Source organism: Lepisosteus oculatus, chromosome 3 (genome assembly GCF_040954835.1).
Source record: "Lepisosteus oculatus isolate fLepOcu1 chromosome 3, fLepOcu1.hap2, whole genome shotgun sequence".
Lineage (NCBI taxonomy): Eukaryota > Metazoa > Chordata > Actinopteri > Semionotiformes > Lepisosteidae > Lepisosteus > Lepisosteus oculatus.
The window spans coordinates 70,077,557-70,094,789 of record NC_090698.1 but is presented as its reverse complement, the minus strand read 5'-3'; the positions used below and the strand labels follow the sequence as shown (position 1 = coordinate 70,094,789).

Sequence of the window (17,233 nt, the reverse complement as noted above, 5' to 3'; positions counted from 1 at the left end):
GGGCCAGAACAAGACAGCTGTGTAAGACTTGGGGGTCTTATTTGGGGGGAATTTGAAATTGATGCAGGAAAATGCCCCAGTTTTGGTTGTGTACTCAGTCTGTAAAAGTTATTATAAATGTAAAATAATCAAAAAAAGCAGGTTTTTAATGATCCATTAGAAATAAGATTCCATCTATATACCAGCCTGCAAAAAAACTCTTAAAACATTGATATACTGTAGTGGAGAAATATCAATGTTTAAGTAATACTGACAGGTAGGAGCAGTAAGTGGCATAAGCAAAAGTTAATTAACTTATGTCACCATTAGTGACAACTTAGCTGACACTATCGATAATGTGTAAAAATGGTTGTTTTTATTTTTCATTTTTTGTTTTTTAAAATCTATCATTTTAAAGCAGCCCATAATGTTAAACATTACTTAACGGTTTAGTTAAATTACTGAAGGATCAAGAGACGACAGAAGATCCTCAGTAGGGGTGTATGGTAAAGTTTATTATACATCACTTCACACGTGACAGAGAAAAGACCGAACAATTTGTTGTTTTGTGTCTCAACTGTTCTGCTCTATATTTCAAGTGTTGCACACGGCTGAGATTTAAAAGCCAAACCAAGAATCTTAACTGAAATTCTACTTAACGCCTTCCTAAAAGCGGCTTAGCTTCCCCCAAGTTTATTTAAAAAGTTGTGAAAACGAACGGTTTTGTAGCGCTAGATTGAGCACGTTTAACCTGAACGTATTTTAATCATCGATCGACAAACAAAAGTGCTTCCAAAACGATAACACGACAGAAGACGAGACCCGCCTCTCAGAAGAGCTCGCCTCCCCGCGGTGTCGAGGAACTGAGCGCTGCGGGTGTCAACAGGTTTGCTCCGAACTTCAGTGCGCGCTTCGGTGGAGCCCGGACACACGCCCAGCAGAGAAAAGAAACCTGATTGTAACGAGAGGGTCGACTGCGTTAAAAACCAGATATTATCTTTCGTGAAGTCAGATTTTTGTACTGTGCGTAAATAACTGTTTCCACTGAAGATTCGCGGAAGCTGGGTCTTGATTTGCAAAATGTTGGTGCGTTCACATGCAGTGCCCAACGTGGCTGTACTGTTGAAGACACGATAAAGTGGCACAGGTACGGTGCAACAATGTATTAAAAATAAATTAATATTGTAAAAAAAAAATCGTACCTGTTAAGTACTGCATTTCCCCCCCGGTACGATACAATATGTGTTGTACGGGGCTTTTATGTAATATTGCACAAAACTTAACACCGAAAGAAAGAAAAGGTTTTTCCCATAAAACACGTCTTTTCTGAGGAAAACATACTGCCACATGCAGGACACTGACCCCCTAAACAGCGATAAGCCGGGTCGTATTTTGTGACGAGAGGGCGATATTCACTGCGTTCAGTCTTCGACGTGTGTGTACCAGGGCTGAGCCTCGTCAGGCGCCCAGCAGACATCGAGCAGCCCCGCATTTCTCATTTCTGAAGGCGAGTTTGGTTGCAGAAAGTCCGTCCATAAGAGCTTCGGGTTACCTTACAAGTAACTCAAAGTCATACGCAGTATTATCACAGAGAAGAGAAATACGTGTTAATCTTCAGGATGTTGTCGCTAAGTACAGTATAGTGTTCAGAGCTTTCGAGGCTGATTTTACAAAAAAAAAAGTCCACCTTTTAAATTGGAATCACAAGCCCTTTGCGTCTCCACTAAATACCTAATTAGCAAAACCTTTGAGTGCGGGATGCTTTAAATACATATTATTAATGAAGATGTAGTTAAAATGTCAAGCTTGCAATTATCTGCACGGTACATCTCGGTTCAGTTGAGTAGACTGTCTCAATCAACAGCTGGCCAAAATCAATGCGCCTTACTGTAAACTACACAGGACTGAAATGCGAGTTAAACGGGCTTGAGGATTTGTCATAAACGTCACCTGTTAACTCCGATTGCGAGATAGGTGCGGTACCACACGCAGCGCCAATGGTGTTAAGTGAAAAGCAAGTCGCCCTCTTGGGCGATCGGTAGACTTTTGGCGATTTTAACCCAGGAGCACAGTCGCAACTTTGAACCGGCCAAATGACAAAACTCCCGAAACCGAGCGACGTTAAGTGCGATGCGAACACACTTAACGCCGATAAAGCCGTTTGCCGCAAATAACAGCGAGCTAGACTTCAGAATTTGCGCGGCTGTCAATCTGGTAACGGAGGTGCTGACGGATCTCCCCCTGCAGATATCCCCTTCTCTGGAGTCCTCTGGACAGTGCCCAGATGCGCTAACAACGGCCAGGCGTGCCTCACGCCACAGAATGGTTTGGAAAGTACATCTGCGTGGACATTCCCCGAGTTATATAACTTACCTGTTTGTCCAGAGTTTCCTTGCCCGCCGCGGACATTTTCGGCGCAGGCACCCTCTCGCACGTGCATCCCTCTAACAAATAGATCCCAGCAGGTCTGGCGCTCTGCTCGTTCTCGAAGTAAAAGAGGACATTTTGGTAGAGAGCGAAATACTTTTCGTGCCACCGACTGTTCTCCGCCGTCTTCTTGCTGAGGTAGCCGCGCTTGGTCCCCTCTTTGCGCGCAACCACGGAGAGGTATAAAGCGTGCCCTTCATTGTATCGAACCGTCTTCTGCATTTTCCACCCCGATTAAAAGCGCCGTTCCCTCGACACCATAGCCTTCAACTTTCCCCCGTCGTCGGAGCGAGAAGGGTGAAAAGGGGCGCATTGACGTGCAAGAGAACCCCAAGCTCACCAAGGCGCACGGAAAAGTTTGCGGGAGAGAGCCGCGCCACAAGCCATATCCAAATCAGCCCAGGCGAGGATCTATCCGGAGGAGTAACGGGACCAATCCATGACTGCTTCGTTGACAAAATAGGCACAATTAAGCCAAACCCACAGATAAGAGTGAAGGAAACAAACTGGAATTAAAAGAAGGTCGAAGCTAAACGCAACAGGGAATATTACATATATTTACTGTATATTAGCATCCACCGAACAGACGGTAAAACAGAATCACGAGTGAAATCTGCTTTAATCGGCTTTAACACCAATTTAAAGAGACAGGGCTGGTCGCCACTGGCTGCTTTTATCTTGTGTGGTTCTCGATTTTAAAGGGATGGCACCGCGGTTCAACAAAACCCTCTTTTTTTTTTTTGCATTGCTAGAAAAATAAAGGCGGAGCCAAACTGCTTTGTTCCGTTTAAGTGTCCAGGGTTTTAATTAGGAAGAAGAAAATTGTTGGTTCACAATGCGTCGGCTTGTGTGTGCTTCTCTCTCCCTGTGTGACTGCGCAAACACAACCGTTCATTAGTAACACCATCAAGATTCCGCTTTCTCTTTCTGACAACGACTTTTCGAGTCGCTGCTTCTACTCGGAGATATGAAAGCCACAGGTCCTCAGGAGATAAAAGCCAGTGCCCGCAAATTAGAAGTTAAGAACCTCGTTTTGTTGTATGGTATTACGTCTTCAGCAATGAAAAAAAAAGAGAGTACGTGTGCGTCAAGAAAAATAAGAAAAAAAACATGAATATTTGCAAATTCTGGCAAGAGATTGAATAGCTTTAGAGTCGGTATGAATTTAAAATATTTTTTGTGTGTTTATATTGACTTGCTAACCTGCTCTTCGCAAGCTTCTGTTAGACGTCAGTATTGTACAATTGTCCTTTCGTCATAAACTTACCTATAGAATGTATTGACACTGTGTGTAATGACGTCGGTGAAAGCTCAAAGTTTATTGTTCTGCACAACGTACAAAGTGAAGGAAGTTTTAAGGTTACAACACCGTACTGTGCGTAATAAAAATTCGCCTTTTACGCGTCTCGGAGTTTTTAAAAACAGTTGTATAAAATCGCTGCCGTCGCCTGGAATGAGCAACATTTCTAAGGGTAAATTCAAGAACCAACGAGGCAATAGATGGGTGTTTTATTTAGCGTGAATAGCCCTTAAGATAACTCCCTAACAACATGATTGTACACCTTTTGACTCAAAGATTTAACCTCCCTAAAAACAGAGGAAAAGCACAGACGTCAGCCCAGGTGAGCAGTAGGTGGATCTACAGTAGCTACTGTACCAATTAAGTAACTTCATTAAGATTCAATTACAAGACCTGTGTGCTGAACTATAGTAGAACTCCATAAAACTTGACAACTGAGGGTGGGATTGCTTCACCACGAAAGGGATCTAACTCGATCATGATGCTTAGGCTCCAGTGCAGACGCCGACTGAGAGAGGCCACGAAACTGGTGTCATGTTTTTTTGTTTTTGTTTTTTTTACCGCGGTCACCTGCAAGCAATAGTTATAATAAAGTAGTTCAGGTGGGTAGCTGCGTCAGCATGCGTAGGCTGCAAAGGAACAAGTAATAGGTTTATTCCATGCTGAAAAAAAGAAGAAAGAGAACACAACGTTTCGGCCGTGGAGCCGAAGCTGAAGAAGGCTCCACGGCCGAAACGTTGTGTTCTCTTTCTTCTTCTTTTTTTCAGCGTGGAATAAACCTATTAATAGTTATAATAAAGCCAGCCAGTCTTTCTGATGTCCGCTTCTAAGAGTAAGGCAAGAACCGCAGCGCAGTCATTAACATCAGCCACAGACTCTGCACCTGCCGGTTTCGAGTACACGCCACGTTCCCTAGACAACGGCAAATTCCGCTACGCGACCAGGACCGGGTCCGCTGCTCTCGGACAATTCTACCCGGTCGTGAAGGATTCGAGGGGTGACGTCACTACGTAACGTTCAGTGCCGCTGAGCCCTGTTACACCGGGGACGGTCTGAGTGCAAAATAATAGTCCATAGTCCATTACCGTTGTTAACGGCGTAACTAAATTACTGTATATTCGTTTTCATGACGATGTGGCTGGACTGGACTTCCATTTTGACTACACGGGTTATTGCAGGTTTCAAGCTCTGATGATCAAATTGCAAACACGTTCGGTGGCACTAAAACCTTAGATTTTAAGTCACCTGTAACTTCTATCAGAGAACAGGTCATGCTGATGGAAATCCGGCTTCAGTCTGTTGAGTCTGAAGTGGAGATAAGTAATGCCATGGACATGCTCAGTCTAGTTGAAGTGCAAGCTGGTTATCAGAGTTCAGACTCAATAGTTTCAGTAGTGAGACCGAACAGTCAGCCTGTCAGTTCCATGGCCTGGCGCTAAGCCAGACATCAGAATGACTGCACTGATATCCGTGTCGCACATTTTAAAACCATGCACTGTGTAACACAACTGAATTCAGTAATTTGGCAGTGTGGTGACTAGTTATGCTGCCTCATAGCAATGGTCCTTGGTTTCTCTAACAGAAGGCCAGTGTGTCTGCAGGCTGTCCAGTCCTGGTTCTGGAGGGCCGGTGTGTCTGCAGGCTGTCCAGTCCTGGTTCTGGAGGGCCGGTGTGTCTTCAGGCAGTCCAGTCCTGGTCCTGGAGGCTGGTGTGTCTGCAGGCTGTCCAGTCCTGGTACTGGAGGCTGATGTGTCTTCAGGCAGTCCAGTCCTGGTCCTGGAGGGCTGGTGTGTCTTCAGGCAGTGCAGTCCTGGTACTGGAGGGCCGGTGTGTCTGCTGGCTGTCCAGTCCTGGTTCTGGAGGGCCGGTGTGTCTTCAGGCAGTCCAGTCCTGGTACTGGAGGGCTGGTGTGTCTGCTGGCTGTCCAGTCCTGGTCCTGGAGGGCTGGTGTGTCTGCAGGTTTCCATTTGAGCTCAGCTCTTAACGAGGAAAACCAGTTCGTTACTGGTTTAACTGGATCAGCCCTCTTTAGGAAACAGCACTTTAAAGAGACCTAGAAAACCTGCGGACACACTGGCCCTCCAGGACCTGAATTAGAGTGCCCGGGTTCAAAACAATGTCTAGACGGTTTCCCGGTTTGTCATAAATATACAGTATTTACTTCATTCTGTACTGTTCTTTTGCTGTTACAGTACAGGTAGTACTTCATTCTCTTTATTTTAGCCTCCTTTTCAATTTCTCTCTTGGCCTAATATTCTTTTTTACCCATGTTTGCAATACATTGTGCATATACTTGAACTGTACCCCGTTGTTTTGAATCATTTTATGAAGTGCTCTCTTTTCTCTTACATTTGTCCTTATTGAGTTGTTGAACCATTTGGGTAACTGTATTTTAACTTTTGATTTACTAACTTCTGAGATACATCTGTTGATATTCAAGCAGAATATTTTTCAGCTGTTGCCGTCCAGTTTTAATAGATACAATAAATGCAAATGAACTAATCCGAGACAACCACAACCAAAAACATCTTTTTATTTGCTTGACGGTAAATATACACAGAACATCTTTTCATAATATTCTATAGCTCGTGATGTAGTTTCATTAACAAAGCTGGACTCATCACAACTTTTAGCATTTTTGAAATAAATATTCAAATTGCCTTGGGGGGGCTCATACCAAGATGTTTATTGTGTTTTGAACTAAGATATGCACAAGGATTTAGAAATAAATCAACATCATGCTACTGTAAACTATCATTTCTACTTCACTGCTGTTTTCATCATTCTGGTTTCTGTTGTTTTCCGCAGAAAGACATTTTTAGAGAGACAGGCCAGGGTATGAGGCAGTAGCTTTCTTCAAGGTGTGGCAGGTGTAGATTGCAAAAAGACCACAAGAACAGTGTTTTTGCAAAATTGAAGAATGACGTTCCCTCAAACCTTGTGTTAAAGACACCTACCTGAAAATGCTTTCTAATTGCCTATGCCTGTAATATCTTCACAAAAATCAAAAGAGAATAATGGGTAAAAAAAAACCCTTTTGATTTCAGCATACTTACCTTTGCTGCCCAAGACCTTTCAACATGCAACAGGCAAATAGCAGGAAGATATTCTTCGGTACACTTTTGCATTGCTCTCTACACTTCATTTAATAAAGCCTGTTAACAGTAGAATAGGATAATAGCAGTGCACAAAAACAAGATTCCCCCTCTCTTTTGCTGTAGGGTTTCTGTCTGTACAAACTAGCTGTGATATGATACCTGTGATATGGCCTCAATGTAAATGTACTGTATGTCTGTGGCTGCACACATAGAGATTGTGTTTGCATCCACCCAGGGGGCTCACTGGATCATGGTTTTTTGGTTCTTTGACAGTGCCACTGCTGGTGATGGTAACTGGATAAGAATTCCCTACATTCATGTAGTGCTTTTCAGCCCAAAGAATTCTGAAGCGTTTCACGTAGTGAACGGTGATACATTTAGCACTGAACTGCATCACCCACCTACTGTAAGTAACACATGATAACCCTTTCGTACTATAAGACATAAAAAAAAGGTAGACAAGTGAGTCCAGTAAATAAAAACAATTACATTAGTTGAAGGCCAGATTGTACAATTCCAGAGCAAACTAGGGTTAACACTCCTGCTCCTTACGTACAGTGCCATGGAGATCTTTAATGATTAAGTAGTCAGGACCTCAGCTTAACATTGGAACCAAAGGACAGCACCTTCCACTGCACAGTGTCTCCAGTCAGCACAGTGGGATTGTGTTAGAAAGTCTGGTCAAGAGGAAAGAGCGCCACTTACTGGTTGACCACCACCAGTTGAAGCAGTACCTTGATTTTCCTCGAAGATCTCTCATACTAGTATTGATTAGGCCCAGCTTCTCATAGCGTCTAAGAGCTAATGAGATCAGGCTACACGGTGGTGCTGCTGCTGCTTTCACTATTATCAGACACCAACTATATATTATTTCAACTTATTATTACACAAGTCTTCTATAACATGCTCCAGCTAAGACACCCAAAACTCATCATATACTGTACACCACCTAGGCAATTCAGTAAAAAGGCAGTAAGCGATCAACAGTTAAGTATAAACATATCACAAAGTAGTTGCTTCCCATAAAATCGCGACTCCCTTGAGTGACAGTGACAACATTGATGAAGACCCACCCCTCCTCACCTATCAGTTTATTGAAGAGGGACACCACCTTACTCCTCTCGTTATACTTTAAAGATTTTCTGCTGTTTGAATTAACTGACAAGTTGTGAGACAAAAGTCGCTCCAGAGCACCCCTGAAGATGAAAGTCGGCAGTCTGGGGAAAATAAAACTGCTCCAGCTGTGACACAGAAGAAGCCAGTGTGGAATTAATTTCCTTCTCAAATTGCAAAAGGCTAAGCTTTGTATGTTCAAGTCACTTTGCTATACTCTTCAAAAGAGATCGCACTGGAGGACCTCTGCAGCTTTCAGGGACGATGCCTTTCCTCCTAAAAAGGTTCCTCTTTTAAAATAGGACTTTTTTTTTTAGCCAGTATACAAATAAAAGGGTGCAGGTTCAGCTGAGATATTGGAGAAAATATTTTGTTTCAGCCTCTGGGTCTGGAGGGAATTTAGATGAGAGATCAGGATAGAAAGGCAGAGCTGAGCAAGGAATCTGCAGAAGAGAAGACAAATAGTTGCTGCACAATGAAAAACAGAATCATCAACCGCAAGTCGGTTTTCTGACCAAAATAATTCTTTGAAACTCAGCAAGAACTTACCAGTAAAACACCAAGAACATTTTTTGAACCTTTCTGCCTACTGCTTTTTTCTTGCTAGTTAAACCCTAACTCGTTGCCTTTTCCTGTGGTACATTCAACCATATGAAAGTTTCCCAGCTATATCTTTTCCACCTCGCCAAAATAATTGCTTTTGTAATTGTAGGTATGGAAACGAACACGATGACTTCAGTATTTAAATACTCAGTCTCAACTAAACTGATTGTTTGAATATTCCAATATTGTTTTCACAAAAACAGATATTATTTGAATCATATAATTGAATAAATCATAGTTATTTGAACAAAATCTTAATATATAACTTCAGTTATTCCCAAAATACTTAAAGAATGATCACACAATAAAGCCTGATGAATAGTTTAAAAGTAATAATTAGGTTCCAAGTGGGTCTTGAATCGTCCGATGGTTCAGAGGGATCAGATATGAGCAGGAGATTAAACAAAGCTGTTCTTTTGAAACTCAGAAATCAGGGAGTAATCATTACCTTGAAAATCGAAATGTGTAATGCATAATGTAAGCGTAACTAACCCTCGCTTGTGTTTACATTCTCAATGTCTGAACTCGATGGTAAATATTTCAGCCCTTGTTCCACAGTAAAACATTTTACATCGCTAGTAGGCACAAATGCGAACTGAGTAAGGTTTTACAGAATGTTTATTTTTATATGGTTTCCAGTTTTCTCATCATTTGGGTTTATTTTAATTGTTTACCTTGTTTTCATTGCACTGGACGGACGTCAGATAGTGAATTCATTATTCAGCGAGCACCTATCTGGTCTAAATGTCCCGCAAGTATAAACACTGGGCTGAGGCTTCTGACACTTGGATAGTGTAGGGTGTGACTGGGTCATCTAAAAGACAAGGGGGTCTGATTATTGGGAGATATGGGACACCTCAGTGGTGTTAACAACAGATGTGTTAGGGAGCTCCTAAGAAGGCAGACTTGCATCTCTTTCTCAGGTTATCATTTCAGACCAGTGCCAAGCTGAGAAGGTTGAAGAGATGACTTAACACACTTCTGCTGAAAAACAGGCTGTGATTGTTGCTTTGGGCACCTCTAAAGTGAAGATCCAGCTGCCATCTTGGAAAGAGGTCCCTGTTCAGGGAGAGAAGTTTTTTTTCCTCAGATTGCTTGAGGGCAGTCAGCAGCCCGGCACTGTACTGTGTATTAAAGTTGCTCGGGAAGTTTTTGAGTCTAATGATGCTATAAATGTCACGCTATAGGTATCAGTAACATTGTTGGAATACTGACTGAGTATTACCTTCAAATGGTTCCAGATTGGCCACAAGCTCATAAAGGCACTGGGCATCTGCTTTAGTGCGTTCTATTAGTGCTTTAATTTCTCTGGGTGAGCTCTTGAGATGTATCATATCCGTATCATCTTGAGAAGAGAGATTGGAAGCAGAAACCGAACCAGCTGACTTGTGTATCCAGGACATGAATGAAGGACATTCAGGTCAACAGGTCTACAGGTCAACATGAATTCAAGTCTCTACCAGGAACTCATTCACACACACTGTGGTCATGCCAGAAAATACAACTATATTGGAAATTCATACGTCCTGCGCTTACTTATATACTAAACCTAGACATACTGTATCATTTGAATTCTCTATTATGTATTTGGGTAATTTTACTTTTGACTACATGGAACTCAAAGATAGATATATACCGGGAATTTTTTTAGCTGCTAGCAAGAAAACCATCACGAGAAAATGGTTTACTAAAGATCCCCCAACACCGGAACAGTGGATCAATGTTTTGAAGGAGATTTATATGATGGAAAAGATCTCCTTTCTCAGAAAGGTTTGGCAAATACTGGCAAGGCTGGACTGGGTTTGTGGACCCATTGAGACCTGAGTTTAGTTTGTGAAAGGGAATGAAACAGTGTTTTGTCTAGATTGTTGGTCATTTGTTGCGTTGTTGCTGATTATATTTCTAGATGTAACCTCCCATCCATGTTGTCATAATGTAAAATAATGAATCATATAAAAAATATAACAAAAATGTGAAAGTTGAAAGCTGTCAATTATTTTACTTTGTATTGTATATGACGTATTTGTAAATTCTTTCATCGTTAAATAAAAAAAAGATTCTACCAGGATATTTGGACAAACAACCACGTACTATATCCCTGTCAAAGAGCTTCAGGCTTGGTTGAAAACCAATATAATAATGATAATGATCTGAGGAATGTCTCCAAATCCACAACAAAAGCTTCCAGAGCACAAAATCAATGTTCTTGACTGGTTAGCGCAATTTTCAGATCTCGTTCTTGGTCTGAGGTCAGAAAAACGATTCACAATCAAAAACCACAATCAGAATCGAAAAAGAAATCAGACGACTTAGAGTGCGGTATTTCTGCCTAGAGGAGGGGTAAAAAAATCCCCCTTCAGCGCTGACAGAACTTTGCAATACAATACAGGAGGCATCTAGAGAACAACATTACTGCTAGAGGAGGATTCACAAAATACTATCTGTGGGGGACTAAATAATAAGTCTCTATACTGTAACGGTTTCTATTGTGATAGCACTGTTAGAAAACCGTATCTTCACTCATAAATACATGAGGAGCGAAAATATTCTATAACACTTATCCTAAGATAGACAAAAAGATTTGAGGTTGTACTGTAAGCTGCAGTGCTTGCAAAAGGCTTGAATTTGTTAAAAGTAAGGTTTAAGAAAATGAATCACAGCTTTAGAGCTTTATAGATGTTATAGCATCTTGAAGCAGTGGTGTTTCCTCAGGATACTGTAGGTTTTTTCAAGCGTTTTAAACTCGTTACTCGTTTAACCAGAGTATAGAGTCAATCCGTTAAGCTTTTTAACACTACCTTTGGGAATGGACTTGTTGTACTTCATCAGTTATAATACCTTAATAATTTTTATAGGTTTTAATTCATTACTGTAATAAAACTTGCACAATTAAAAAAAAAACTGCAAATTCAGGATAATAATTAAAATGCTGTATAATAATTTCAATATTTAGCATGCCAATGTACTTCAACAACAAAAAAACACTTTTTGGGATATGTTTTAAGCTGTTTTCAATTGCTTAAAATGCTATTTAATATTTTTTTAAAAGAGCTACTTTCTACTACATATATCTGATTAATTTTCAAATAATAATCACTCAAACCATATCTAAAACTGTATTTATCCCTGGTCTGCTCCTCACCATAACCTACCACTCTGCACCTTAGGAAGTTGGTAGTGAGGGGACTCAAGAAGAAAGACAAAATCTTAGGAAAGATAACAAGCAAGAAATTAAATCTGGTCATGCCTGTTTAGAGAATAATAAGGCTTGCAAAGGTCATTTGGCTGCATTTTGCCATTTGGTTGCTTGTAGCTGATTGACCCTCATCTGTTTCAAGAAGGAATACAATACAGTAACTAGGCTGAGCCCCATACTGTATCTTATTGTGCAAACACATGTCTCAGTTTTTCACATCTAAATTATCTCCTCGTTTCCAGTTTTCTCCCCAAGTATGCATTTTGCAATTGACCTTGAAGTACAACCCAGGGTTAATCTGACTGATTCCTTTAAGGATTTTGAAAACAGCAACAAAGTATCGCCATCCTTTCCTTCAGTTAAGTTCAGTTACTCCTGCCTTTCAGCACATGACATGACCTTAAGATCGGGGATTAACACGGCTGTTGCTCTCTGAACTCTCTCCAGAACAGCAATGTTCTTTTTGTAATATGGTGGCCACGGCAGAACAAAGTACTCTATGGTGTTGATTAAAGAGGTTTCTGATCTTCAATGTTGATATGAATGTGATACGAACATTAGACAAACACTGTCTACCAAATCAGTGCGCACTGAAGATGCTGATGTGCAAGGAACATGTACAACACCCAGAGCACATCACCCTACCCTTGGTGTCAATCAGTCAATTGGTCGCCACCTATTCTGGAGAATCACAGTCACAGACAGCTGAATCACAAGCACGGGCACAGTCAACATGACAGGACGCCTGGCTTGAGATCACTCTGCGCTCAGTGAGCACAAGTGCTGTTCGAAACACCTGGAAACTGCATGCTGCTGTGCAGTGTTTATTTGACGGCTTGTTTATTTGTGAAGCTACAGATACAAAAAAGATGACCACCTTTTGTGATCTCAGGTATCTTTAAATATAGTGCCTCAGTAATTCTACCCTTAGAACATCTTTAGGACACATATGTTTTCCATCATTTTACTGATGCTGGATCAGTAAAAGAAAACAAAATAGAAATGGTTGAAATGCCTTATCCAATTGGTAACCTTTCTCATGTTCTTAGCAGCCTTCAAAGAGGTGACTACAGCTACCCAAAGATGAATGCTAATTGGGGCTTGTGGAGCTGGCTAAGGATTTCTTTTGATCGAGCGCGTCAAATTAAGGCTAAATACCTCATTTTTCATCCTAATTGTCAGAGCAGGCAAGCGGAAGACGTCTTTAACAGGGTCACAGGTGTTAATGGCTCAGAGTGGGTGTGCGTGGCGATCTGAAGAGAACAGCACAGGTTGCTGATAGGAGTTAATAAGAACAGTTGACCCTGTCTCCTGTGGTGCTGCAAAAGTGTATTTTTTTTCTTCTAGGCATGATTCACAGCCGGCAGGAGGTCTGTCACCCCATATAGCACCCAGCCAGACACATTACGCCTCAGAAGACTGGGTCTGCTTTCTGTAGCTTCTACTGCAATAAATTAGTTGTAAATAAACACAAACACTTTGCTTATTCTCACCAGTTACTTAAATGCAATTTAAAAATGAAATTGTTAGACTGATAAAAATCTTTTGTGTCCTGATCTTTGGGAAAAAAAGCTCCGTGTTCTGGTCTGCAGCATGCATTTTGCTTGCATATCTGTTCACGTGTTCAGCAAGGAGAGCATTTTTCCACTTAAGACGCCCAATGTGGGCATGTCTGCTCCCATAGCGAATTTGACTGCTTACATCATTTTCAGGAGACCTTGACGTCCCTCAGCCAGGGCTGCTGTTTATGATGTCATGGTTGCAAGTGTCATGTGATCCGATGTTTTAAAGCATTTAATATGTATGCAAAGCGTTTGGCAGCATGGTGGCATGAAGGTTAGTACTTCTGCCTCACAGTGCTTCGATTCCATGATCCTTTAACATAGGCCTATAGAAGGCACCTTCTATGCGGAGTCTGCATGTTCTACCTATGTCAATGTGTGTTTTTGCGCTAACACAGCACATAGTAGGCTGGCCAAAGGGCTCTCCTGCTGCTCAATAAGCATCTATGCCACGTTCTCCCTGGGAGCTGCAGGTGACGTCGGAGTGCTCTGGCGTCTCTCAGGGACGCAGCCTGGGCTCAGGCCAGGACAGGTTTGGTTCCCCGAGGGCTGCTCGAGGTCAGCGTGGTCCTGCAACGCTGTTCTTGAAGCCAGCATGATGCACGCAGCGTTCATCCCCTTGTAGCACCTGAAGAGGCCTGTAGGCTCTCTGGCTGGAGGTCAAATCATGCCATCTTGGACTACTCAGCCCAGAGTGACAACACAAAGACCGGGGCATACCCCACAATTATAATGCACCTCCAGCAGTCATCAAAAAGACAATGAATCTGTCATCCATTCTTTCACTTTCTGATCGCAAAAGGGCTTTCCTGCTGCTCAATAAGCCCAGGGTACTCCAGCCAATCCCCTCCCTGCCTGTCCTGTTTTTGTGCAGCACCCAATAATTATAGGCCTCATCCTACTCCTTGTTCACCGAGGACTCCACTCAACAACGTGCCCAAAGGACCCAGGATCTCCATGGCCTCCAAGTACAAAACAGAATTTCCCCAGAGGACAAAGAGAACCAAGCCAGGCATTTTTTACATTAGAGCACACAACCATAAATCAGAAAATAGAGTAAAAATGGGCTTAGGTTCATCATGTTTGGAAACCAGTCTTCAAACCTGACATATTCCCCTGGGGCTGATATTGCTTCATAAATACTCCTCACAGTTTTCACTTGCTGCAGTGCTGCTAAAGTACCAAATAAAAAAAGAAGGCCTTGAAATTTCACGATGTGACATCTTGACATCTAAAACGCCTATATTGACGTTATCTGCATAATGTGTTAGAGACGTGTAAGTGCTCGAAGCTTATAACTGCTGTCGCCGTGGAAATTGCCAGGCCTGCACAGAAACAGCCTCGCCAACACCAGTACAGGCCGAGAGGAGTCAGAGAAGCAAGGATAACAGCGCTCCTTCCAACTCTGGGGGGTTTATTCCACTTAAAGACACAGGACACTGCTGAGGAATCATATTTCTAATCACGTTTTCATGTATTTATATAAACTTTTGTGAAAATGTAAGCACACCCCCTCAAGATTTTACGGATTAACATACAGTATTCAGGCAAATCTGACCTTCACCTAGACCTCACCAATTCCTAATCGTAAATACAACTGACTTCATTTGACGTATCACACACAAACATTTCTACCTTGTCATTATTTATTTAAAAAGAGCTCAGCCAGCACTCGATTTCTTTGTGTGAAAAAAGTAAGTGCAAGTGAATCACTGCACCAGGCACGTGACTGAAATTCCAGTGTTTTATCCTTGCTGTCCTTCATTCCCGTTGGCACTCCCTTGCTGAAGTGCAGCTTCCCTGTTGCACTGCTCCTGCGCCTGGCAGCAGGAACGGGGAAGTCAGCTCGCGCCACAGTGCTGCGCCTCTCTCTGAAGTGCGGGAGGAGCAGTCGCGCGTGGGCGCCCAGCTGGGAGAGCAGAGCCGGCCCCCAGTCGGCCGCGGACGCACGAGGCCAGCGAGGCTCACGTGGAGCTCGTCCGCCCAGGGTCCGAGAGCTCGGCTGAGCGCTCCGCAAGGAGCGCCCTGTGGAAAACAGACAGGAGCACCTCACCTTGCGCTGGTCCCATGTGGTTGAAAGTGGGGAAGGGTGGGGAACGTGGTTTTGCACATCAAATGCCAGGGAGGACATAACAAAATTTGGCAGCCAGGACCCTGACAGGTCTAGTGCACATTACTTCTGTCCTGGAGTCCTTGCACTGGCTTCCTGTCAAGTTTTGTGTATAAGGCTCTGCATGGTTTGGCACCTCAGTACCTGACTGAACTATTATCACCCTACTTCCCACCTTGCAACCTTGGCTCTTCTAATTTTGATCTCCTATCTGTCTCCCAAGCCCGTCTACACTGTGGGTGACAGGGCCTTCTCCTGCTGCCCCAAAGCTCTGGAGCTCCCTCCCCAAGGATATCGGAGAGTCAACTTCTCTCTGATGGGGTACACCCTGAATGGGACCCGAGTCCAGCACAGAGCATTAATTTAAATGAAGTCTAATTATGCAACAGTATTATTCTCTTTCACAACACTATTCTTCTGAAGACCCTTGTCCTTGTATATTATGAAGCAGATATAGGGCTTTGTTTCTACATGATCTTAAACAGGAAAAAAAAAATTAATAGAGGAGATCTATATTTCAATCCGTCGGTCTGCGTTGGTTTTTTCCAGTAATGTCATACATTTATCTTTGAAAGTTGGTGACCGCAAAGTGCCCATTACAACAGAAGCCCTCTCCTGCTGTTTGATTGACACAGATGATTCCCTGGTCTGTAATCCCACAAAAAGATGCCTATAGCTCTTCATGAGCAAGGTTTATCAGAGCAGACATGATGGTATAGCATTTCTGCAATGGGATTTTCTTCAATGAGTGGAGTTTGTATTTTGTCTTTCGTCAGCTATTTTTCTTAAAAATTATAATGCCAGTTTGCACTCTCATTGTCTGCATCCTTCAAGTACTTACAGTACTGTACTTAAACCCAACCTGGCCAGACACTGTTACTGTCAACAAACAAAAGAAGATGCTCACTCAGAGGTGGTTGTTCAAAGACCTGTGTACATTGACCTCATGTGACAAAGGCATTCTGATTCCAGATAGAAAAGCAAGATGACTCAGCCATGCTTCTTTCATTAAGTGTCGATAAACAATGACTGCAGACTCCGCGGGCGAGTGATGCGAGCAGGATACGTGAGGTGACAGGGTACCGGACTACCCTGAAAAATCTCAGGAAGGATCTTTAGCATGTCAAGATCAAGTCTGATACTACTGACAAACACCTACAGCGATGACGTTTCTGTTAAATGTACAGCATTTTCACCGGCACTTTATTTCTTTCAACAAGAACAGATTTAAAAATCCAAAACTCAGATTCTGCGGTGCAGGAAAGAAAGAACAGTGACTTGGAAGAAAGGTTACAATCGAGAGGACGGCATTTGGCCCATCTAGACTGTTTGATAGTTTGTCCTTTGTTGATTCCAGTATCTCAACCACGTGCTTCGAAAATCGAAGCAGGAGTGACTGTGTCAACAACATGGCAGGGCATCTTAATCCACACGAACACAACCCTTTGCGTAAAGACGGGCCTCCTGACATGATTGGAGGATCTTATTGGACATGACTTACAGCTCTACTGTCCAGAACGGAAGCCTAGTGACAGTACAGGGAACAGCCTCCTTTTGTGGGATGTTAGATCATCACTTTTGTCACCGCTGTTAACACAAAAAATGGTAGTAAAACAAACTCAATTGTTTTAGTGATGTAAAAACCATTGGATTTGATTCCAGGATCTCATCCAGCTCCTTGAAAGAAGAGATGGTATTAGCTTAGACAAAGTGACAGTCTTTTTTTCAGAAATCTTTTTGAACACATTTTGAAGCTTCTGCAGTGTTTCCAAATCCTCCTGTTGATGGCACAATCTGTGAACTTGATTAGTTGGCAGACAAGACTGGAATCATGAACAGACAGCA

The 17,233-nt window shown here is 42.4% G+C and overlaps 1 protein-coding gene across 7 annotated transcripts in view; it reads right to left on the bottom strand.

Moving 5' to 3' along the window:
* rasgrf2b (Ras protein-specific guanine nucleotide-releasing factor 2b) overlaps window positions 1-3,501 on the bottom strand; it is a 109,232-nt gene extending 105,731 nt beyond the window's left edge. For 4 of the 7 annotated variants that reach the window (XM_015363667.2, XM_015363677.2, XM_015363708.2 and 1 more), the window contains exon 1: window positions 2,353-3,501. In XM_015363667.2, the coding sequence (XP_015219153.1) occupies window positions 2,353-2,628 (276 nt within the window). In that variant the 5' untranslated portion in view covers window positions 2,629-3,501. The remainder of the gene's footprint in view (window positions 1-2,352) is intronic. The other 3 variants (XM_015363687.2, XM_015363694.2, XM_006626606.3) reach the window with 1 other exon arrangement.
* Window positions 3,502-17,233: the final 13,732 nt, after the last annotated feature.